At 67.8% G+C, this 18,742-nt stretch overlaps 1 protein-coding gene across 28 annotated transcripts in view; it reads left to right on the top strand.

Annotated features, from left to right (window-relative positions):
• The window catches only part of PLEC (plectin), a 128,025-nt gene that overhangs the window by 83,904 nt on the left and 25,379 nt on the right, over window positions 1–18,742 (top strand). For 12 of the 28 annotated variants that reach the window (XM_053245047.1, XM_053245051.1, XM_053245053.1 and 9 more), the window contains 16 exons: window positions 4,294–4,355; window positions 4,958–4,972; window positions 5,426–5,515; window positions 6,524–6,559; window positions 7,290–7,367; window positions 7,468–7,560; window positions 8,583–8,749; window positions 14,615–14,730; window positions 14,832–14,938; window positions 15,097–15,216; window positions 16,173–16,268; window positions 16,612–16,739; window positions 17,246–17,339; window positions 17,462–17,616; window positions 17,950–18,265; window positions 18,379–18,456. In XM_053245047.1, the coding sequence (XP_053101022.1) occupies window positions 4,294–4,355; window positions 4,958–4,972; window positions 5,426–5,515; window positions 6,524–6,559; window positions 7,290–7,367; window positions 7,468–7,560; window positions 8,583–8,749; window positions 14,615–14,730; window positions 14,832–14,938; window positions 15,097–15,216; window positions 16,173–16,268; window positions 16,612–16,739; window positions 17,246–17,339; window positions 17,462–17,616; window positions 17,950–18,265; window positions 18,379–18,456 (1,751 nt within the window). Of the gene's footprint in view, window positions 1–1,829; window positions 2,083–4,293; window positions 4,356–4,957; window positions 4,973–5,425; window positions 5,516–6,523; window positions 6,560–7,289; window positions 7,368–7,467; window positions 7,561–8,582; window positions 8,750–14,614; window positions 14,731–14,831; window positions 14,939–15,096; window positions 15,217–16,172; window positions 16,269–16,611; window positions 16,740–17,245; window positions 17,340–17,461; window positions 17,617–17,949; window positions 18,266–18,378; window positions 18,457–18,742 lie in introns of those variants that run through there. The other 16 variants (XM_053245049.1, XM_053245067.1, XM_053245071.1 and 13 more) reach the window with 6 other exon arrangements.

Genomic DNA, 18,742 nt, shown 5'->3' on the forward strand with positions numbered 1-18,742 from the left:
CTCCAGGGGCGCTTGTGCCATGCCGAAGGGGGGGGGCAGTTGTGCACACACACCCCGGCCTCCCGCACCTGGCCCTCTTCCGTGTGCCTGCTGCCTGTCAGGCCCTGGCAGAATGGCCGCCTGGAAGCAGGGCTTTGGCCCAGGGCGGGGTGAGTTTGTGCAGAGCTTGGCCCTCCTCGCGGGAGCCGGGCCTGGCGGCACTGCACACGGGCCGGGGGGGGGGGCTGCGGCTGAGCCCTGCGCAGACCTGATCCCCGCTGTGTCTGTTGCTGTGGGGAGGGCAGGCTGCTGAGCAGAAGCGTGTTCCTCGGGGGGGGGGAGGCAACCCGTGAGGGCGGGGCTTCTGTCTGGTCTGGCTGCAGGGGGGAGTGGTGCTTGAGCAAGGGGGGGCAGGAAGGGGGGCCCCAGCCAGACTGGGGTGGGGTGGCTCCTCCTCTCCCAGAATGAGGGGGGGCCCTGCCCCCTTTGCAGCCTGGGGAGCTGCCTCAGAGCTGGTGCCCCCTGGTGGGGCTGTGACTCAGTGGGCCCAGGCAGGACGTGAGTCGGGCGCCCCACCCTTGCGCTGACTTGCGCTGCGGCCAGATGTGGCGGCGGCTGCGGCACATTCCTCTGGGGGGTTGCTGGGACCCAGCCCAGTTCTGCTCCTGGAGAGCCGGGCTGGGCTGGGCGCGGCTGTGGCTGCTGCTGCTGCCTCCGCTCTGGAATGTGCTGCCCGAGGGGGGGGCGGGGAGCAGCAGCAGCAGCGGGGGGGGGGCTCTGCCCTGGCCTGGCCTGGCCTGCCCCCCCTGCAGGCCCAACTGTGGCCCTCTGGCTTGGGGGTGGGCTCTCAAGAGCAACCCCACAAGTCCAAGGCTGCTGAGCGGCCCCTCTTTGGTGCCCAGGCCTGGCAGGGCGTGAGCCACAGCCTTCCTCCTCCTCCGTCTCTCCAGGCGCCTGTGCAAGGTCCGTGCTGCCCCCAGCCTTGCCAGGAGGGGAGGGGAGGGGATGTGCCCCTGCCCCAGAAGTCTGGCTCCTGTGGCTGGAGGCGAGGGCGGGCAGGTGGGGGCATCCTGCTTGAACGTGACCCTTATGGAGGCGGAGAGAGGGGACTCCGCATGGACAAAGCAGGCCTTGCCTGGCTGCGTTCTGAAAGCCCCTGGCCGGCGGGGCGGGGGGGAGAGGGTGGCCACAGTGCAGGAGCTGCTGGCACCAACCCTGCAGCAAGGCCGGCTGCCCCGTCTCAGCTGGGCCCTGTTTCCCCTTCACAACAGCCTTGCGAGGTGGCCTTGGCTGAGCTATGAAGCTTGCCCAAGGAGCCCGCTCTGCCAGCCCCCTTGTGCCAAGAAACTGGCGGCGGGGGGGGGCATTCCTGTAGGGTGCAGATCCGTTGAGGCTCCCCTTGAGGAGAGGGGACTGGCTTCAAACCCATGTCTGTGACTGATGGTGAAGGGCTGGGGGTGGGGCAGGGGGCAGGGGACCTGGTGGTCCTGCTCCTGCCTGACCCCAAATGGAGCTGGGGGTCCTGGGCTTGGACAGTGACGGGGGGGGGCAGCTTTGCTGTGCTCTGTCAGGTCTGCTGCCTAGGGCTGGAGGCGTTTTTGCTGGCGGGGGGGGCGGGGGGCTGCCGGATTCCTGCCTTCCTGCCTGCCAGGGCTGGCAAGGAAGCAGTTAAGCTGGAAACAGGAAGCCCTCCGGGCAGGCAGGCGGGCAGGCGGGCCGACCACAAGGTTTCCTGCCTTGTCTGGGGCGGGGAGGAGGGAGCAGGCAGGGGAAGCCCGGCCCCTCCCCAAGGCAGCCTGGCCGCCCACACCACCTCCAGGAGGGGAGGGCCCAGAGGAGGCGAGGCCGGCGGCGGTGGCACGGGCAGGGCTCAGGGGGCAGCAGCTAGCGCCAGACGCCGCCGACGGTGTGCAGAGAGTGCGCGCCTGCCTGCCTGCCTGCCTGCCTGCCGAGAGAGCCGCTCCTGGGCCATGTCCCGGCAGAGGCTGCGAAGCCGTGAGGGGGGCAGTGGGGCGGCCCCCACCCCAGGGAGGGAGAGGGCCAGCTCGGAGGAGACCGACAACCTGTACCTGGCCGTGCTCCGAGCCTCCGAGGGCAAGAAAGGTACTGGGGCCGGCCAGGACCCGCTCTCTGCTGGGCCCTGGGGTGGGGTGGGGGGAGCTTGCTGGATGGCGGGGGGGGTGGAGCGGCCCCCTTTGGCCCCGGCCCCTCTGCACTGTGCCCAGTGGGAAGCCCCCAGGAGGGGTTGTGCCAGTCAGGGGCCCAGCCAGGGGAGAGGGGGCCCCTCGGAGGGAGGGGGATCTGGGGGCCCCGGATTCTCTGACCCCATTTGCTCAATTCCCCCTCCCTGGTGTCGGCTGGGGAGGGGCAGGGGTTGCTTTGTGGGGCTTCCATGCACAGACCCCCACACCCACCCAGGCGGGGTGGGTGGGGCTCAGAGCGAGCTCTTGTGGCCTTGGCAGGGGGTGGGATTGGGGGCTGGCTTGTGTGGCCAGGAGTGCTGGCGGCAGCTCTGTGGGGCTGGCAGACCTCCTCCTGAGTCAGAGCCTGGGTCCCTCCCGCGCAGGATGGTCCGCTCTGACTGGCAGCGGCCCCCCAGGTCTCGGGCAGGAGTCTCTCCCAGCCCCCCTCGCTGGAGAGGCTCTGCTCTGAGCTCCCTGTGGGGAGGCCACTCCTGGGCCCCACTCTCCTCCTAGACTGCGGCCGCGGGGCGGTGTGCGCTCCTCCTCCTCCCAGGGAGGCCTGGCTGTGGAAGGCCTCAGGGCTCCTTCCCTGCCCCTCTGCTCTGGGGCTGCCCCCTTTCGTTCTCCTCACAGGCCCCAGTGCTTTTCACAGCTGCCTGGAGGCCAAAACGTTTTCTCCTCTTTGCACCTCTGTGCTGTAAAAAGCGGCCACCTGCTGAATTTCTGCCTGTCGCAGGCACAGCAGTCCCGCCAGAAGAAAGCTGGCCGCTCTGATTGCCCTGCTTCTTCAGCCTCCCCAAATCCAGTGTGGGGGCTGGGGTGTGTGGGAGCAGCCCCCCGCCCTCGCCCGGGGCCATGGGGCAAGGCCGAGGGCGGGAGGAGGGGGCAGCTGCTGCGGGGTCTCCTCCCCAGCCCCCTGCCAGGGTTGTGGCGGCTGGCGCCCTGGAGGGGTGGGGGGCAGGGCTACCCTCCGGCTCCCCCGACGGGCAGTCCCAGCCTGGAGCCGGGGCAGCACGTGGTTGGGCAGCCCTTGCCCCAGGGCCCAGGCTGGGTAGCCAGGAGCCCCCCTCAGGGCCGGCCTTGCGGGCTCAGAGCAGCCCAGGCGCCCTTGGCCAGCCACCAAGTCCTGGGCCCCCGCCGGGCCAGAGAGCCCCCCATCTCTTGGGGCAGTGCCTGGAGGGGCGCGGCAGCAGAGGGGCGTTGTTCCGGCTGCCGCCCGGGGCAACCCTTTCCCAGCCGGGGGGGGCAGGGGGGTGAAGGGCCAGATTCCCCCCCCCCAACAAGCTGGGTCAGCCCTGGGATGCTGTGGAGGCGGGTTGGGGCCTGCTGCCCTGCCAGGGAAGGTGGGGTCACGGGCGTCCTGCCCTTTGCCTGTGGCCATGTCGGAGAGTAGGCTTGGGACCCAGGCGTCCGGGCTCCTGCGCCTCCCTCTTTGCTTTGAGAGGCTTGGCCTGGGGTGGGGCACATCCAGGGGGGCAGCCATGTGTCCTGCCATCCACCCCCTCCATCCGTCGGGGTGGGGGTGTCTCTCTGCAGCTCCTTCGCCAAATCTTGAGGGAGGGCGCAGGCCAAGACCCACACCTGGCCAGCTCCATGCAGAGGGGTTGGGGGCAGCTGACCCCCCCCCCGGTCTGGGGCAGCAGGGCTGGCAGAGGTGGGAGCTGCTGCTGGTGCCGTGTGGCAGCCTTCCCAGCGGGTGGGCTCTGTGGAGGTGCTGCCAGCCGTGGGCCTTCTCTCGTCCTTCTCATCTCTGGGCGGAATGAGCTCTGTCCTGGGCGGTGGCGGCGGCGGCGGCAGCATCAAGGCCGGGTGTGCGCGCAGAGGGGCATTCCGAGGGGGGCCTTCCGGGTCCCACCTGAGCGGGATCTAAAATTAACTGCGCAGACATCCAAACACTTGTGAGCGCGTGCATCATGCGCCCGCCTGAGAGGGAGCCACGCTGCCACTGGGTGCCTGACTCACCCTGGCGCTTCCTTCCTGTCCCGCTGGGTGAGTCACCCTGGGCTTTCCTGGGCACGGCGGCAGCGGCGGCCTCCTCCTCCTCCTCCTCTCGCTTTCCTTTGCAGGGGGGGGCTCCCCCCCCCCCCGGCTCTCAGCCCTCCTGCTCACACCTGCCTCTCCTCTCTTGCAGATGAACGGGATCGGGTCCAGAAGAAGACCTTCACCAAATGGGTCAACAAGCACCTTATCAAGGCAAGTGCTGGTTTCCCCAGTGGGGTTTCCGCACTCCCCTCCCCATAGCCCCTGCCCAGTGATTCCTGTGGCTGCAGCCGCGAGGGGACGGGCTGCCCTTGTCTCTGGGGCCGCCCATCGGGCTCCCCCCCCCACCCCGTCACATCCCTTGTGCCTTCTCTGCTGTGGTCTTGCTCTCTCTCTTGCTCTCTCTCTCTTTCTCTCTGCCAGCCCCACAGACAGCCGTGGGGGCAGCTCCCCTGGAGGGACTGTCTGCAGGGGCCCTGCCAGGGGCCCCTTCAGGCGGCAGCAGCTGCTGCTGGGATGCTCCCTCTGGGAGGAGTCTGTTCCCGGCAGGGGGGGCACTTCAGGTGAGGGTGGGGCTGCGGTGGGGGGGGGGGGGACAGCCACTCCGGGCGCAGCTCCTGCAGAGTCTCCCGCTGCTGCCTTGGTCTGGAGAGGCATCCTGCAGGAAAGAGCTCGGTGGTTGGGCGGGCCGGCCCCTCCAGACCCCAAGCCAGGGGGCACCGAAGGCAATCCCCCCCCCCTCTGGCTCTCTCGCTCTCTCTAACCTGCCTGTCTTTCTCTTCCTGCCTCTCTGGCTCTCCCCTCCCTGGCAACAGCACTGGCGAGCAGAGGTAGGTGGCGAGGCCCACGGGCTGGGGAGGGCCAGCGGGGCACATGCCTCTCCTCTCCTCTCCCCTCCCTCGCTCCCTTCTCCTGCTTGCTCTGGCTGGCCGAGCTCTCTGGGCCTGGGCTGCTCTTAGCGTGGGGAGCCCAGCCTCGCCAGGGGTCTTGGCTGCGTCTAGTGGGAGGAGGGGCACTTATCCCCCCCCCACAAATGGGGCAGGGGCCTGCAGTCCAGGCCAGGCCTCCCACGCCCCCTTCAGACAGCCCTATGGACTGGGGGGAGCGGGGGAGGTTTCCAGGGTTGGTGTGCCCTGACTGTTGGAGAGGGTTCCTTGGGAAGCAGGGGGCATGGGGGGTGGGTCCCGCTGCGTATGGACATGCAGCCCCCCTTGGTGGGGGGTGGGGGTACTGGCCCGTGGCCCCTCCCGGGCCCCCTTTGACGGTCTCCTTGCATCCCGCAGGCCCAGCGCCACGTCAACGACCTCTACGAGGACCTGCGCGACGGACACAACCTCATCTCCCTGCTGGAGGTCCTGTCGGGAGACACCCTGGTATGGAGCCCCTCCCGGGGGTGGGGGGGCCAGCTCTCCCCACCCAGCAGCATCTTGCTGTCCTTGGGCAGCACCCCACCTCAGCTGCCTGCAGGAGGGGAGGGGAGGGGAGGGCCGGGCCTGCCCGTCATCTTGGTGGGGGCCAGGCCAAGGGTTGGCCTCTGCCTCCCCGCCCACCCCGCCCGTGCTTCTGCTGCTACTGCCCCCTCTGTCTTCAGGCTTGTAGGCCCCTGCTTGCCCCTTGGCCCTCAGCTCTCCTCCCTTGCCTGGGGGGGGGCGCCTCACGGCCGCCCCTTCCCCAGTGGGTCGGTCTGAGCCTCTCCCTCCCCTGACCTTGACCCTTGGGGGCCTCCCTCTCTTGGATCGGGCCCTCCTTTCCACCCCGAGGACTGCCCTCCATCACTTGGCTCTTTGCCCCACAGAAGCCCCCCTGGCAGTCCTTGGTATGAGCTGCTGGAGCGGGGGGGGGGCCTTGGTCTTGGGGGCTGCAACTCCTCCCCCGCCGCCCCTGGGTTTTTGGAGGGGAGCTGAGAGCCTGGCAGGCCTGCCCTGGGATTCCCGGTCCAGCCTGCTGCTGATTCAGGGTGGGAGGAGCCTCGTGGGCAGGGGGGGGGCATCTGGGATAAGGAGGCCTGCGGAGGCCCCCCGCGGCCCTTGGCCGCCCTCTCGCACGTGGGTCTGGGGAAGGAAGCGTGCCGGCTGAGCTCCCTGGGCAGCCCACTGGCCCCCCCAGCCGTCCGAGTGCCCACGGCTGCTCCCCTGCTGCTCACCTGACACCCCCCCCCCCCGCGGTGCTCTGGACTCGGCCTGCCTGCTGCGCGCTCTAACACAGTAACTCTCCTGTGCTGCCTGGACACTCTCTCCTCCTCTTCCTCCTTTTCTTCCTCCTCCTCCTCCCCCCTTTCTCTCTCTCTCTCTCTCTCTCTCTTTCTCTCTCGCTCGCTCTGTCTGTCTGGCCTGTGTGCGGATTCTGCTCCCTCCTTTGCTCGGCTCTGGCCGGCCACTCAGCCCAGAGAGCGCAACGTGATCAGGAACTTGCGGCTGGTGAGTGGTCCCTCCACCCCGCCCCCGCCCCCGCCCCTGCCCCCGCCCCTCTTGGCTTTCTGCATGGCCTTCCCTGCGTCCGCAGCTGCCCGCCTGCCCCTCTGGCTCTCTGCTCACAGGAGAGTGGGCCAGGGAGATGCTGCCTGTTTGTGCCTGCCTGTGCCGAGGGGTGTTCTGGCCAAAGCCTCGGCTTTACCTGCAGAGGCTCGCGGGGTGGGGGGGGGGTCGAGGGGGCCAGGAAGGGCCATGTGCGCCCCCCCCAACTGCTGGATTGGCCCCTTGTGCTGAGAAGCTCTGGAGTTTGCCTGCTGGGCCTGCTTGCTCTCCACTGGCCCCCTCTGCCTTCTGTGGGGGGACCCCTCACAAGATGGGCAAATCGCGGGCTTGGGAGTGGGCGGGGGCACACCTTGGGAGAAGTGGGGGGGCGGCAGTGGGAGTTGAGGATCCAGGACCGGCAAAGTGCCCCCCCTCTGGTTTGGGAGTTGGGTGGGCCCATGGCTGGGGGCTTGCCCCTTGGGCCGGTGACCAGGCTTCACAGGCACTTTGGGGGCTGGGAGGGAGGAGTGTGGAAACCCCCTGCCTGGGACCCACACCCGCACGCGCACACTTCCTGGCCATTGTCCTCGGGCTCCTTCCTGGCCAGAGGGCTTTCCGCTGCCCCCCCCCGCCCGCCTTCCTGCCCACCTTCCTGCTCCTCTCCGATCTTAAGCACCCTCTTCCCCCCCCCCAGCCCCGCGAAAAGGGCCGGATGCGCTTCCACAAGCTGCAGAATGTGCAGATCGCCTTGGATTACTTGAAGCACCGGCAGGTGAGTTGAGCTGAGCAGTGGGGGGGGGGCTTGGCCCTTGAGGGGCTGGGGGGCTGCTGTGCCCCGCCCTCCCTGTAACCGTAGGGATGCCCCCCGCCAGGTGAAGCTGGTCAATATCCGGAACGATGACATTGCCGACGGCAACCCCAAGCTGACGCTGGGCCTCATCTGGACCATCATCCTCCACTTCCAGGTGAGCGGGGGGGGGGGCGTCCAGGGTGCATCACCTGCGTCTCGGGCACCAGAGATGGGCTGAGCTTGGCCGCTCGGGAAGGAAGGAGACGCGCCCTCCGCACCTGCTCCGGGCACCCTCACCCTTTGGGGCCCTGGGGAGTCCCGGCCAGCCGCACTAGCCTGCCTGCCCCCCCCTTCCTCTCCTCCTCCCCCTCCTGGCTGGGCCCTGGCAGGATAGGCCCCTCGCACGCTGGCTGCACTGCTCTCCTCCGCCTGGTTGCAGGGAGGGTGCGCCCAGGGCCAGGAAACCCCCCCCCACACCTCCCCTTCCCACAGAGGAAGGGATTGGAGGGGCGTCCCCAGCCCCATGGCCTGGGGCCCAGACCCCCCCTCGCCTGCTGCCCCCCTCTCCCCCCTCCCCCCTTTCCTGAGCTCTCTCTCTGGGGCTGGAAGGAAGAGCCTTTTTCTAGCACAAAGGTGGCAGGAGGGCAGGGTGGGGCCGGGGGGGGGAGCCTGGAAGAGGAAGTGGCCCTGCAGGGGGAGGAGCAGCCGCCACAGGGCTGGGGTGTGGCTCCGAGCAGGCGGGCAGGAATGTGGGCTGTGGCGGCTCCCCCCCCCCCCGTGCCCTGCAGCCGGGGCTGACTCACCGCCCACCAGCTTCCATGGGCAGGCAGATGCCGCTCCCTCCTCCGCCTGAGCCCTCCAGAGCGCCCCAGGCCAGGGAGGGGGGGCAGCCGGGGCTCTTCAGAGGCGGGGGGGGGGGGAGGACGGGCCCCAGCTAGCTCCCTCCTGGGCAAGGCTCGGGCGGGGAGGGGCCTCCCTGCCTCCTCTGGATGGCTACATGGATCCCCCCCCCCGCCCTCCCTCCCTCCCTCCCTCCCTCCCAGCTGCTGCCTGGGCAAAGTGCAGGAACGTCTTGGCCTCCCAGAGCCCCGAGAAGAGGCCGGGGGGGGGGGCGGTGCTGGGGCTTTTGCTTCCTCTGTGCCCCCGCCTAGGCCCAGCCCCCCCCTGACTCCCTCCCCTCTGCCCCCCACCCCCAAGATCTCCGACATCCAGGTGAGCGGCCAGTCGGAGGACATGACGGCCAAGGAGAAGCTGCTGCTCTGGTCCCAGCGCATGGTGGAGGGCTACCAGAGCCTGCGCTGCGACAACTTCACCAGCAGCTGGCGGGACGGGCGCCTCTTCAACGCCATCATCCACCGGCACAAGTACGGGGGAGCGGGAGGGCTGGAGGGCCCGGCCCCAGTGGGGAAGGGCCCTTGGGGGGCTGGAGGAGGCGGCAGGGGCCCTCTGGCCCGCCCCCCCCGCCCCTCCTCTCCTCGGAGGAAGGGCCTTTTCCTGGCTTGGCTGCCCAAGGCTGCGGGGGGTGGGGGGGAGCCCACAGGTGTGGGGCACCAAGCAAAAGGCCTGTGCTGCACCCCTACAGTGGGCAGAGGGCAGGGGAGCTTCAGGGGTCGCTCCGAAGCGGCCTCTGGAGGGGAATCGGGCCCCCCTCCTCCTCCCCACCCCCCCAGGCTGGGCCCTCAATGGCCTGGCCTGAGAGCTGGCAGCCGAGGGGAGCCCCCAGGGCCCCGCCACCCAAGGCGGGTAGGCCAGCCGTTCTGGGCCTTGCCGGGCTCCCCGCTCGCTCGGTGCTCCCCCCCCCCTCCCGCCACCCCGGCTCCCTGCCCCACTTGCCCCTCTGCTTGCCCCTCTACCCCAGGCTGCAGCCAGCCAAGGAGGCCAGTTCCGTAGCATGGCTCGCTGGGCCTCCTGGCTGGCGTAATTCCTCCCAGGTGCGGTCACAGTTTTGTCAGGACAGACCGCAGCATTTTTAGCTTAAATTCCAGCCCTTTGCTCTGCTGGGGAAATCCTGGAACCACAAAGTGAGGGGCGGGGGAAGCGCTTTGGTCTAGCCTGCCCTCCTTGTGAGGGGCCCCCGAAAGGCCAGCGACCCCCACAGGAAGGGGCTGCAGGGAGTTGGAAGAGCAGGCTTGCAGGATCAGGCCAGAGCCTCGGGGGTCCAGCAGCCGCTTTCACGCCTTGGCCAAGCGGATGCTTCCAGCCTGGGCCCACAAGCAGGGCACGGAGGCCAGAACTCGCTCCTGCTGGGGGCTCCTCGGCGAATGAGGTTCAGAGATATTTTGCCTCTGAAGGGGGAGGTTCTGTGTAGCCATCAGAATAAGTGGCCATCGATAGACCTGTTCTCCAGAAATTGTTTTAATTCCCCTTCAGACCTATCTGAGGTAGTGGCCGTCACTGCATTCTGTGGCAGTAAGTGCCATAAACTAATTTTGCACCCTGTGAAAAAGGCCTTCCTTTTGCTTGTCCTAAATTTCATGGGATGACCCCTGATTCTAGTGTTGTGAGAGTGAGAGACAAATTAGCCTTGCCTCATAAGAAAGGTGCTCCAGGCCCCTGATCATCTTGGCTGCCCTCTTCTGCACCTTCTCCAGTCCTACAATGTCCTTTTTTAGTTGTGGTGATCAGAATTGTACGCAGTCCTCCAGGTGTGGCCGCACCATGGTTTTTTATAAGGGCATCATGATATGAGCCGTTTTATTTTCAGTCCCCTTCCTAATGATCCCTAGCACGGAATTGGCCTTTTTCATAGATGCCGCACATTGAGTCGACACTTTCAAGGAGCCGTCCACCACCACCCCAAGATCCTCCTCCTGGTCTGTCACCCACAGCTCGGATCCCATCAGCGTATATGTGAAGTTGGGGTTTTTCGTCCCAGTGTGCATCACTCTACACTTGCCAGCATTGAACCGCATTTGCCATTTTGTCGCCCACTCCAACCCCAGTTTGGAGAGATCCTTTTGGAGCTCCTCACAATCCGTTGTGGATTTCACCACCCTAAATAGTTTGGTGTCATCTGCAAATTGGGCCCCTTCCCTGCTTACCCCAGCCTCTGGATCATAAATGTGAAAGGGCACTGGTCCCAGGACCGGGCCCTGGGGGGCCCCACTTCTGACTTCCCTCCAGTTCGAGAAGCATCCCCTTCTCCCGACTCTCTGCTTCTGGTGCGCTTTAGCCAGTTTCCAGTGGACTCCTTCTCGGGGGGGGGGGGGGCTGCCTCTGTGGCCAAGCCCCCGCTCTGCTTGCAGAAGGTCCTGTGTTCACTCCCTGGCGTCACCTCCAGGTCTGGCTGGCAACTCTGGCCTGAAACCACGGAGAGCCACTGCCAGTCAGAGTAGACAGTGCTGAGCTGGATGGACCAAGGGTCTGACTCTGCAAACAGCTGCTTTTTATGGTTTTCTCTGGAGTCTTTGGTGAGCCACTTTTCTAGCCTCCTTTCCAGTAGGCTTATGAGATCACCTGGCGCTCTGTGTGCGCGTGTCTCCCCCGCCGTCAACTTTGCAATGCCTGGACCAATATGAACCAAATTGGGTACAGTTGCAGTGAGTGACACATAGGGATGCCCCAGTGGCGTGGTTTGTGATGATGTCATCCACCCCAATCCAAGATGGCGGCCACATGAACGTTTGAGGTGCAAGATGTCTAACCTGTGGGCCCTCGGGCTTCCCCTGCCTGCGGCCCTCCACAATAAAGTGTGGCTAGGGATGCTGGGAGTTGTAGTTCAGCAACCTCTGGAGGGCCGCAGGTTGGAGAAACCTGATTTCTAACCAGTCTGAGCAAATTAGAGGCAGTTGCAATCCCAGTGAAAGGAAGGAGGGCAGAGAGTTCTGACTGGAACAACTTGCTTGGGACGATACGGGATCAGCCAGACCGCTTCTGCCCACATACTTGCTTGTTCTTCCCGAGCACTCGAAGACCGAGGTTCCCAGCCTGTGGTCCTGATCCGCAACTCCCATCACCCCCCCCACAATAAACTGTAGCTGGGGATGATGGGAGTTGTAGTTGGGCAGCATCTGGAGGACCAGCGGTTGGGAGCCTTTGCTCTGCAAGACTGATGAGGCCGGCTTCCTTCTGCAGGGCCGTCTGATGCGCCTTCCGCAAGGCTCCTTCTTCTGTAGGCGCGGCTGGCTTGCCCCGTCTCCCGCCTGCAGAGAGAGAGAGGAGAGAGAGAGAGAGAGCAATGGGGCCGACTGACGTGCCTGTTCCGTTGCTAGTCCAAGAGGGAGGAGAAGCCCCCAGTGGGGCTGGGTGGAGGGGGCCGAGCCGGTGGCGGGATGTGGCTTCCTCCCAGGCAGAGGGCCACTGCGCAGGGGGCCCCGGGGCCCGCCCCTGTGCTGAGGGAGAGCAAGCTCCCCTTCTGGGCCGCCGGCCTCCTCTGGGCCAGGTGAGCAGCCGAGGGCCCTGGCTTCCCTGGCTGCGCTTCCCGCCTCTCCTCCGGGATGGGGCTGGGCTGGGTCCCTTTGAAGCTGCTTGCCAGACACTCCGCCTGGAGCTGCTGCGTCAGCCTCCCGAGCCGGCCCGAGCCCTTCTGGGCCTCCAGCTCCCCACAGGCCAAGGGGTCTGAAGGCCCACCTCCCCAGCCCCAGCCCCAGCCCAGGCTGCCTGCAGCGCGGGAAAGGGCTGCCTGGCCTCTGTCCCGCCCCCTCGCCCTGCTGGGGGGCCGCTTCCCCCCTCCCTTGCGGCCCACGTGGTGGCCGGGCCTGTCTCCACAAAGACAGCGGGGAGCGGGTGGGGCGTGCCGGCACCCGTCGCCGCAGCCGCTGCTCACGTGGGCCCCCTCTTGCCTCCCGCCCCCCGCCTTGCGTGGCCTCCCCTCACCCCACAGCCTTTTCTTTGCCCTCCAAGCCCCTTCGGGGGGGGGGGGGCAAAGGTGTGTAGGAAGGCCCAGATGCGGGGTGGGGGGAGGAGCCAGAGGCCTGGGGGCTGCTCCCCCCCTCCTTGGAACGGCAAGACTGCAACAAGTCTGAGCAGGAGCCTCCCGCCCCGCCCCACACGTGTCTGGGGCTGGGAAAGGGATCCGGCCTCCCGCGCTGGCACGCTCCACTCCGTGCAGGGAGCGCGCCCAGGCTGGACGCTGCCTGCCTCCTGGGGCGGTTCCTGGCCAGCCTTGCACCCTGCCCAGCCTGGCCATGAATGGGGCCCCCCTGCGGGCCAGGCGGGAGGGCCCGGGGGGGCCTGCCGGGGCCCCGGAGGCAGCCGAGGACCGGGTGGTGATGCTGTGTGAGGAGATCCCTGCGCACGGCTCGGGCCCCCTCCGGCAGGCACAGGCGCTGCTGCGGTCCAGCGGGCCGGAGGGCCAGAATCTCCGCGGGTCCCTCTACAGCGTCCACTCCACGCTGCGCCTCCGAGAAATGTAGGCTCCCCCCCCCGCCCCCCCGCCCCTGCTTCCCGCTGCCCTCTTTGCTGCTTGGCTTTCTCTTGCCTGCTGCCAACTGCCCCCCCCCCCCGCTCCCCGGACGGGGACTGGAGCAAGTTGAATGTTCCCTCGGAGTGGGCGGGAGCTGGGCAGGCTGGAGGAAGGCGGTCTGGCTGTGCCTGCTGAGCCCCGGAAAGCCCCCTCCCCGACTGGGGGTGTGGAGCGGCGGGAGGGGCGGCAGCTGGAGAGGGCTTGGGGGTCGTGGTGGGCTGGCCTCCCCTCAGAGGCCCTTTTGCGTTTGGGCAGCCCCCGCCCCCGCCCCGAGAGAGGTGGGCCATGGGGGCTTGGTGCCTCTCTGGCTGGCCGGCCGGCCGGCAGCTTGGCTCGCTTCCTGCGGTCACCTTGCGTGGAGCTCCTTGCTGCACTCGGCAGTCCTCCTTGGAGGGGGGGCCTCTGCCGTGTGCCTCCTTCCTGAGGTCTGGCTTGGTCTGTGGGGATTTCCCGTCTGGGGATGGAGCTGGGCTGATCCTGCCTGGGGCTGGGCTGGATGTCTCTCTGGGACTTGTCAAAACGTGGCGCTCAGGGCTGCCTGCCAGGAGATGCGCCTCGGTAGGGTGTGGCGTGTCCGCCCGCATGTCCCTGGGCGGCTGCTGCTGCTGCTGCGGTGGAAAAGGCCAATTCCAGGCTGGGGATCATTAGGGAGGGGACTGGAAATAGATGCCCTGATACAAAACGGTGGTGCGGCCACACCTGGAGGGCTGCTGCGTACAGTTCTGGTCACCACGTCTCAAAAAGGACATTGTAGAACTGGGAAAGGTGCAGAAGAGGGCAACCCAGATGGTCAGGGGCCTGGAGCACCTTCCTTAGGAGGCAAGACTACAACACCTGAGGCTTTTTAGTTTAGAAAAAAGACGACTGTGGGGAGACATGATGGAGGTCTATAAAATCATTCATGGAGTGGAGAACGTGGGTAGGGAGAAATTCTTCTCCCTCTCCCATAACACTAGGCCCAGGACTTATCCCATGAAACTGAAGGCCAGGAAATCTAGGACCAACAAAAGGCAGTACTTTTTCACACAACGCATAATTAACCTATGGAATTCTCTACCACAAGATGTGGTATCAGCCAACAACCTGGATAGCTTTAAGAGGGGATTAGATAACTTCCTGGAGGAGAGGTCTGTCAATGGCTACTAGTCTGAAGGCTGTGGGCCATCTCCAGCCTCAAAGGTGGGATGCCTCTGAGTACCAGTTACGGGGGAGTCATGGCAGGAGAGAGGGCCGGCCCCTTTCAACTCCTGCCTGTAGGTTTCCAGCGGCATCTGGTGGGCCACTGTGTGAAACAGGATGCTGGACTAGATGGGCCTCCTTGGGCCTGATCCAGCAGGGCTATGTTCCTATGTTCTTATCTTGAAGGGTTCTCTCCACTCAGAGAAACCCGAGTTTCTGTATCCGAAATCTGGGCCAAGGAAAGCTGTGTTTTGCAGCCTGCCTCAAACCTCCAAATTGCTGCCTGCCTGTGCATAGTGTCCTCTGCTGCCCATTATGAGAAGCGTGCTCTTTTTAAAATGAAAGCCAGGAGCCTCCCGCAGGCGAGGACCTTTTGCCTTTGGGTGGCACTCGCGCCACCTGCCGCTGGGAGGCCTCTTTTCCTTGCTGCCAGGACCTGGCCCGGGTGGTGAGCAGCTGGGGATGCCATGGCGCTGTGGGGTGAATTCTCGCTCCAGCCCAGACATGGCTGCCTGCCGCTGTGCCAGGTCAGCAAGGGGGGCCACCAAGGGGGCGGGGGGGTGCCCCACTGCCCAGCTGCCCCCCCCGTGATTGAGAAGGGGCGTGGCCTGCCCCCTCACGCCGCCCGCTCCTGCCGCCCCGCCAGGCCCCTGCTGATCGACATGAACAAGGTCTACCGCCAGAGCAACGTGGAGAACCTGGAGCAGGCCTTCTCGGTGGCCGAGCACGACTTGGGGGTGACGCGCCTGCTGGACCCCGAAGGTACCCCTCGGGGTACTCGGGTGGGGGGCGGGAGGGTGGGGGGCGCTCCGGCTCCGGGCTGCAGCTGGGTGGGCCGTGACCGCTCCCCTCCGCCCCCGCAGACGTCGACGTGCCGCAGCCGGACGAGAAGTCCATCATCACCTACGTCTCCTCGCTCTACGACGCCATGCCCCGCGTGCCGGACGTGCAGGACGGGGTCAAGGCCAACGTGAGTGCGCCCGGGCAGGGCAGGGGCGGGCGGGCGGGCGGAGGACCCAGCGGGCGTGCTGGGCCCCAGCAGGCTCCTCCGGACCCAGACGGCGCCCATCGAGCGGCACCCGCTGGCCTCCTGCTGACCCACGGCTGCCCCCCTCTCCCCCCGCCCAGGAGCTGCAGTTGCGCTGGCAGGAGTACTCCGAGGTGGTGACGCTGCTCTTGCAGTGGATCCAGCACCACACGGTGGTTTTCGAGGAGCGGAAGTTCCCCACCAGCTACGAGGAGATTGAGGTGCGCCTAAACACACACAGACACACACACACACACACACACACACACACACACCCCGAGTGCCAAGCACATGCACACGGGAGCCTCTCCCCTCCCGGGCCCCCCCTCCCCCCTCCCGGGCCCCGCCTCCCCTCCCGGGCCCCGCCTCCCCTCCCGGGCCCCGCCTCCCTTCCTGGGCCCCCCTCCCCTCCCTTCCCAGGTCCCCCTCCCCTCCCTTCCCAGGTCCCCCCTCCCCTCCCGGTCCCCCTCCCCTCCCGCCCCCCCTCCCGGGCCCCCCTCCCCTCCCTTGCTGGGTCCCACCTCCCCTCCCGTTCCCCCCTCCCCTCCCTTCCCGGGTCCCACCTCCCCTCCCGTGCCCCCTCCCCGGCCCCCCTCCCCGGCCCCCCTCCCCTCCCCAGGTGCTGGCTCCTTGCTCCCTCCCCTGCCAGGAGCTCTGGTGCCCCTCTGCGCGCTCCTTGCCCCGATCGACCCTCCACTTCTCCCCATGGACATATGACGGGGGGGCTCCCCCAGAGTCCCCCCAAGTGCTGATCCCGTCTCCCTTGGGTAGCAGCAGAGGGGGTGGGGCCGGGCCCAGCCCGTGGGGCAGTCTGCTAGCAGCTCAGAGTGTAGTGGGGGGGAGTCTGTGCCAGTTCCTCCCCCCCCCCGGTCCTTCTCCCTCCACCCCCTTAGCTGCTGGCCCGGGACGGGAGGCGAAGGTGGCTCCACCAGTGGTGTGCCAGGCCTGGCCGTGGGATCGTCTGCCCAAGGCAGGCCCCAGAGTGGGAAGCATCGGGGCTGCTGGGCCAAACATGGCTGCTTCTGGGGTGCAAGCTGGAGGGGGCAGAGCGGGGAGCCCCAAGGGGGGCCCAGAATCCAGCTGCCAGTGGCCCCAGGTCCCCACAGAGTGGCCCCTGGGCAAAGATGGAGGTCTCCAGCCTGACCCCCCCACCTGAGCCTGACCCCCCTCCCCCCAGATCTTGTGGCGCCAGTTCCTGAAGTTCAAGGAGACGGAGCTCCCCGCCAAGGAGGCGGACAAGAACCGCTCCAAGGCCATCTACCAGTCCCTGGAGGTGAGACCCACGTGGTGGGGCAGAGCCCCAAGTCCCGCCTAGCCCCTGTCTTGGGGGGCGCATTCCATGGCTGCTGCTTGCCCCAGGCCATCCTGCCAGCCTGTGCTGATGGGGGTGGGGTCCAGTGGGGCCCCCTTCCTCCCCAGTGCTGAGCCAGGGGCTTCCCCAGGACTCCCTGGGAGGAGCCCCGTAGCTCGGCAGTGGGGCAGAAGGAGGGCGGCATCCGCTGGGGCCCCATCCGCCCCGCCCCCCAGGAGCCGTGCCGGAGAAGCTGTGCTGCTGGGGGGGGGCCTTGGGGCTGGGCTCTGACGGCCCCCGGGCCTCCCTCTTGCCCCCGGGCTAGGCGGCCGTGCAGTCGGGGCAGCTGAAGGTGCCTGCTGGCTGCCACCCGCTGGACGTGGAGAAGGAGTGGGGCAGGCTGCACGTGGCCATCCTGGAGCGGGAGAAGCTGCTGCGGGCCGAGTTCGAGAGGTGAGTGGGGCGGTGGGGGGGGGGGCAGGCCTGCCGCCTGTGCCGGGATCCCAGAAGCCCTTGGAAGCCTTGGAGCAGCCAGAGCCGCGCCCTCCTTTCTGGGGAGGGAGGGAGGGAGGGAGGGGGGTGGCTCCCTCCTTCCCTGCCCCCCCCCGGCTGCCAGCCCAGCCCAGCCCTAATGGGAAACACGCGGTGGTTGAGTCACGCCGGCCCCTGCTGCCCCTCCTCCTCAGGAAATGGCACCGCCTGAGCCGCAGAGTGAGGCCGAGGCAGCCTCCGAGCAGCAGCAGTGCCTGGGCCCCCCGGGGCGCTCCTCTCCTCTCCTCTCCTCTCCTGGCAGCAGGGGAGGCCGCTGGAGGCTTCCCAGCCACAGGTGGGAGGGAGGGAGGGAGGGAGGGGGTGGTGGTGGTGCCAGGGTGGGGCAGGGCAGGCCGCCTGGCAGGGCTGTGGGCATCTGGCTTGGCCTCACCCCCCCCCGGCTTCCTTCCTCCCTTCCGGCTGCCCAGGCTGGAGTGGCTGCAGCGCATCGTCAGCAAGCTCCAGATGGAGTCCGGGCTCTGCGAGGAGCAGCTCAACCAGGCCGACACCCTCCTGCAGTCGGTGAGTCGCCCCCCCGGGGCTGGCGGGTGTTTGCTGGGGCCGGCCGCTCCGCTCCGCAGGGCTGGCCGGGGGGGGGCGGCTGTGACTGACGCTCCTCGCCCCGCTTCCCGCCCTCCTGCCAGGACATCCGGCTGCTGAATGCCGGGAAGGCCCCGCAGAAGTCGGCCGAGGTTGAGCGGGACCTGGACAAGGCCGACGGCATGATCCGCGTGCTCTTCAACGACGTGCAGGCGCTCAAGGACGGGCGCCACCCGCAGGGCGAGCAGATGTACCGCAGGTCAGCAGGCCCCTGGGGAAGCCCCCCCGCCCCCCCCCCCGGGGTCCATGCATTGGTCTGGTCTTTCTGGGCTGCCGTTTGCCCAGCCCTGTCCCCCCGCTCCCCCTCCTGAAACCGCGCTCTGCTCTTCCAGCAAGGGGAGGCGTGCCTGGCCCAGCTCTGCCTTCCTTTGTCTCCCAGCTGAGGTGACCACCGCGCCCCCTTCCCCGACTGGCCCCCCCTTCCCCCGACTGGCCCCCCCTTCCCCCATCTGCTGGGAGAGCCGCGAGGGCTGGGCACTGCCTGTGGTGATTGGAAGTGGCACTCCCTCTCTTCCCCACCCGCCCGCCGCAGGGTCTACCGCTTGCACGAGCGCCTGGTGGCGATCCGCACCGAGTACAACCTGCGCCTGAAGTCGGGCGCAGCAGCCCCCATCGCCCAGGTGACCCTGCCGGCCACCCAGCAGCGCCCGCGGCAGGAGCTGGACGACGTGACGCTGCGCTACCTGCAGGACCTGCTGGCCTGGGTGGAGGAGAACCAGCGCCGCCTCGGGGCGGCCGAGTGGGGCGTCGACCTGCCCACCGTGGAGTCCCAGCTGGGCAGCCACCGGGGCCTGCACCAGTCCGTGGAGGAGTTCCGCGCCAAGATCGAGAGGGCCCGGGCGGACGAGGTGAGCGGCGGGGGGGGGGGGGACACGGGGAGCAGAGGGGGCTGCCCTGACCCCTGCGACATCCCCCCCCCGGTCAAGGCACAGCAGGGCTGACGGCTCCCCCCCCCCCACAGGCCCAGCTGTCTCCTGGCCCTCGGACTGCCTACCGGGACTGCCTGAGCAAGCTGGATGCGCAGTACGCCAAGCTGCTGGTGAGCAGGGGGGGCGGGGCGGGGCGGGGGGGGCAGGCCGGGGTTGCTGGTGCGCTTCTGGCCGCCGGAATCGGAAACAGCAGCTGGTCTGGGAAGGACAGCCCAAGGGGGCTTCTGGGACACTTGCAGAGCCGGGCCCTGGGGGGCTGGGGGGCTCTGGGAGCGGGGAGGGCTCTGCCGTGGGCACGGGGCCCACCTCCCCCCCCCCGCCTGGAGACTGGCACGGCAGGCGGGCCCCGCGAGGGGGGAGGGAGGGCGGGAGGCCCGGGCGCCCCTCACCCTGGCT

Source organism: Hemicordylus capensis, chromosome 4, assembly GCF_027244095.1.
Source record: "Hemicordylus capensis ecotype Gifberg chromosome 4, rHemCap1.1.pri, whole genome shotgun sequence".
NCBI classification, from domain to species: Eukaryota; Metazoa; Chordata; class Lepidosauria; order Squamata; family Cordylidae; genus Hemicordylus; species Hemicordylus capensis.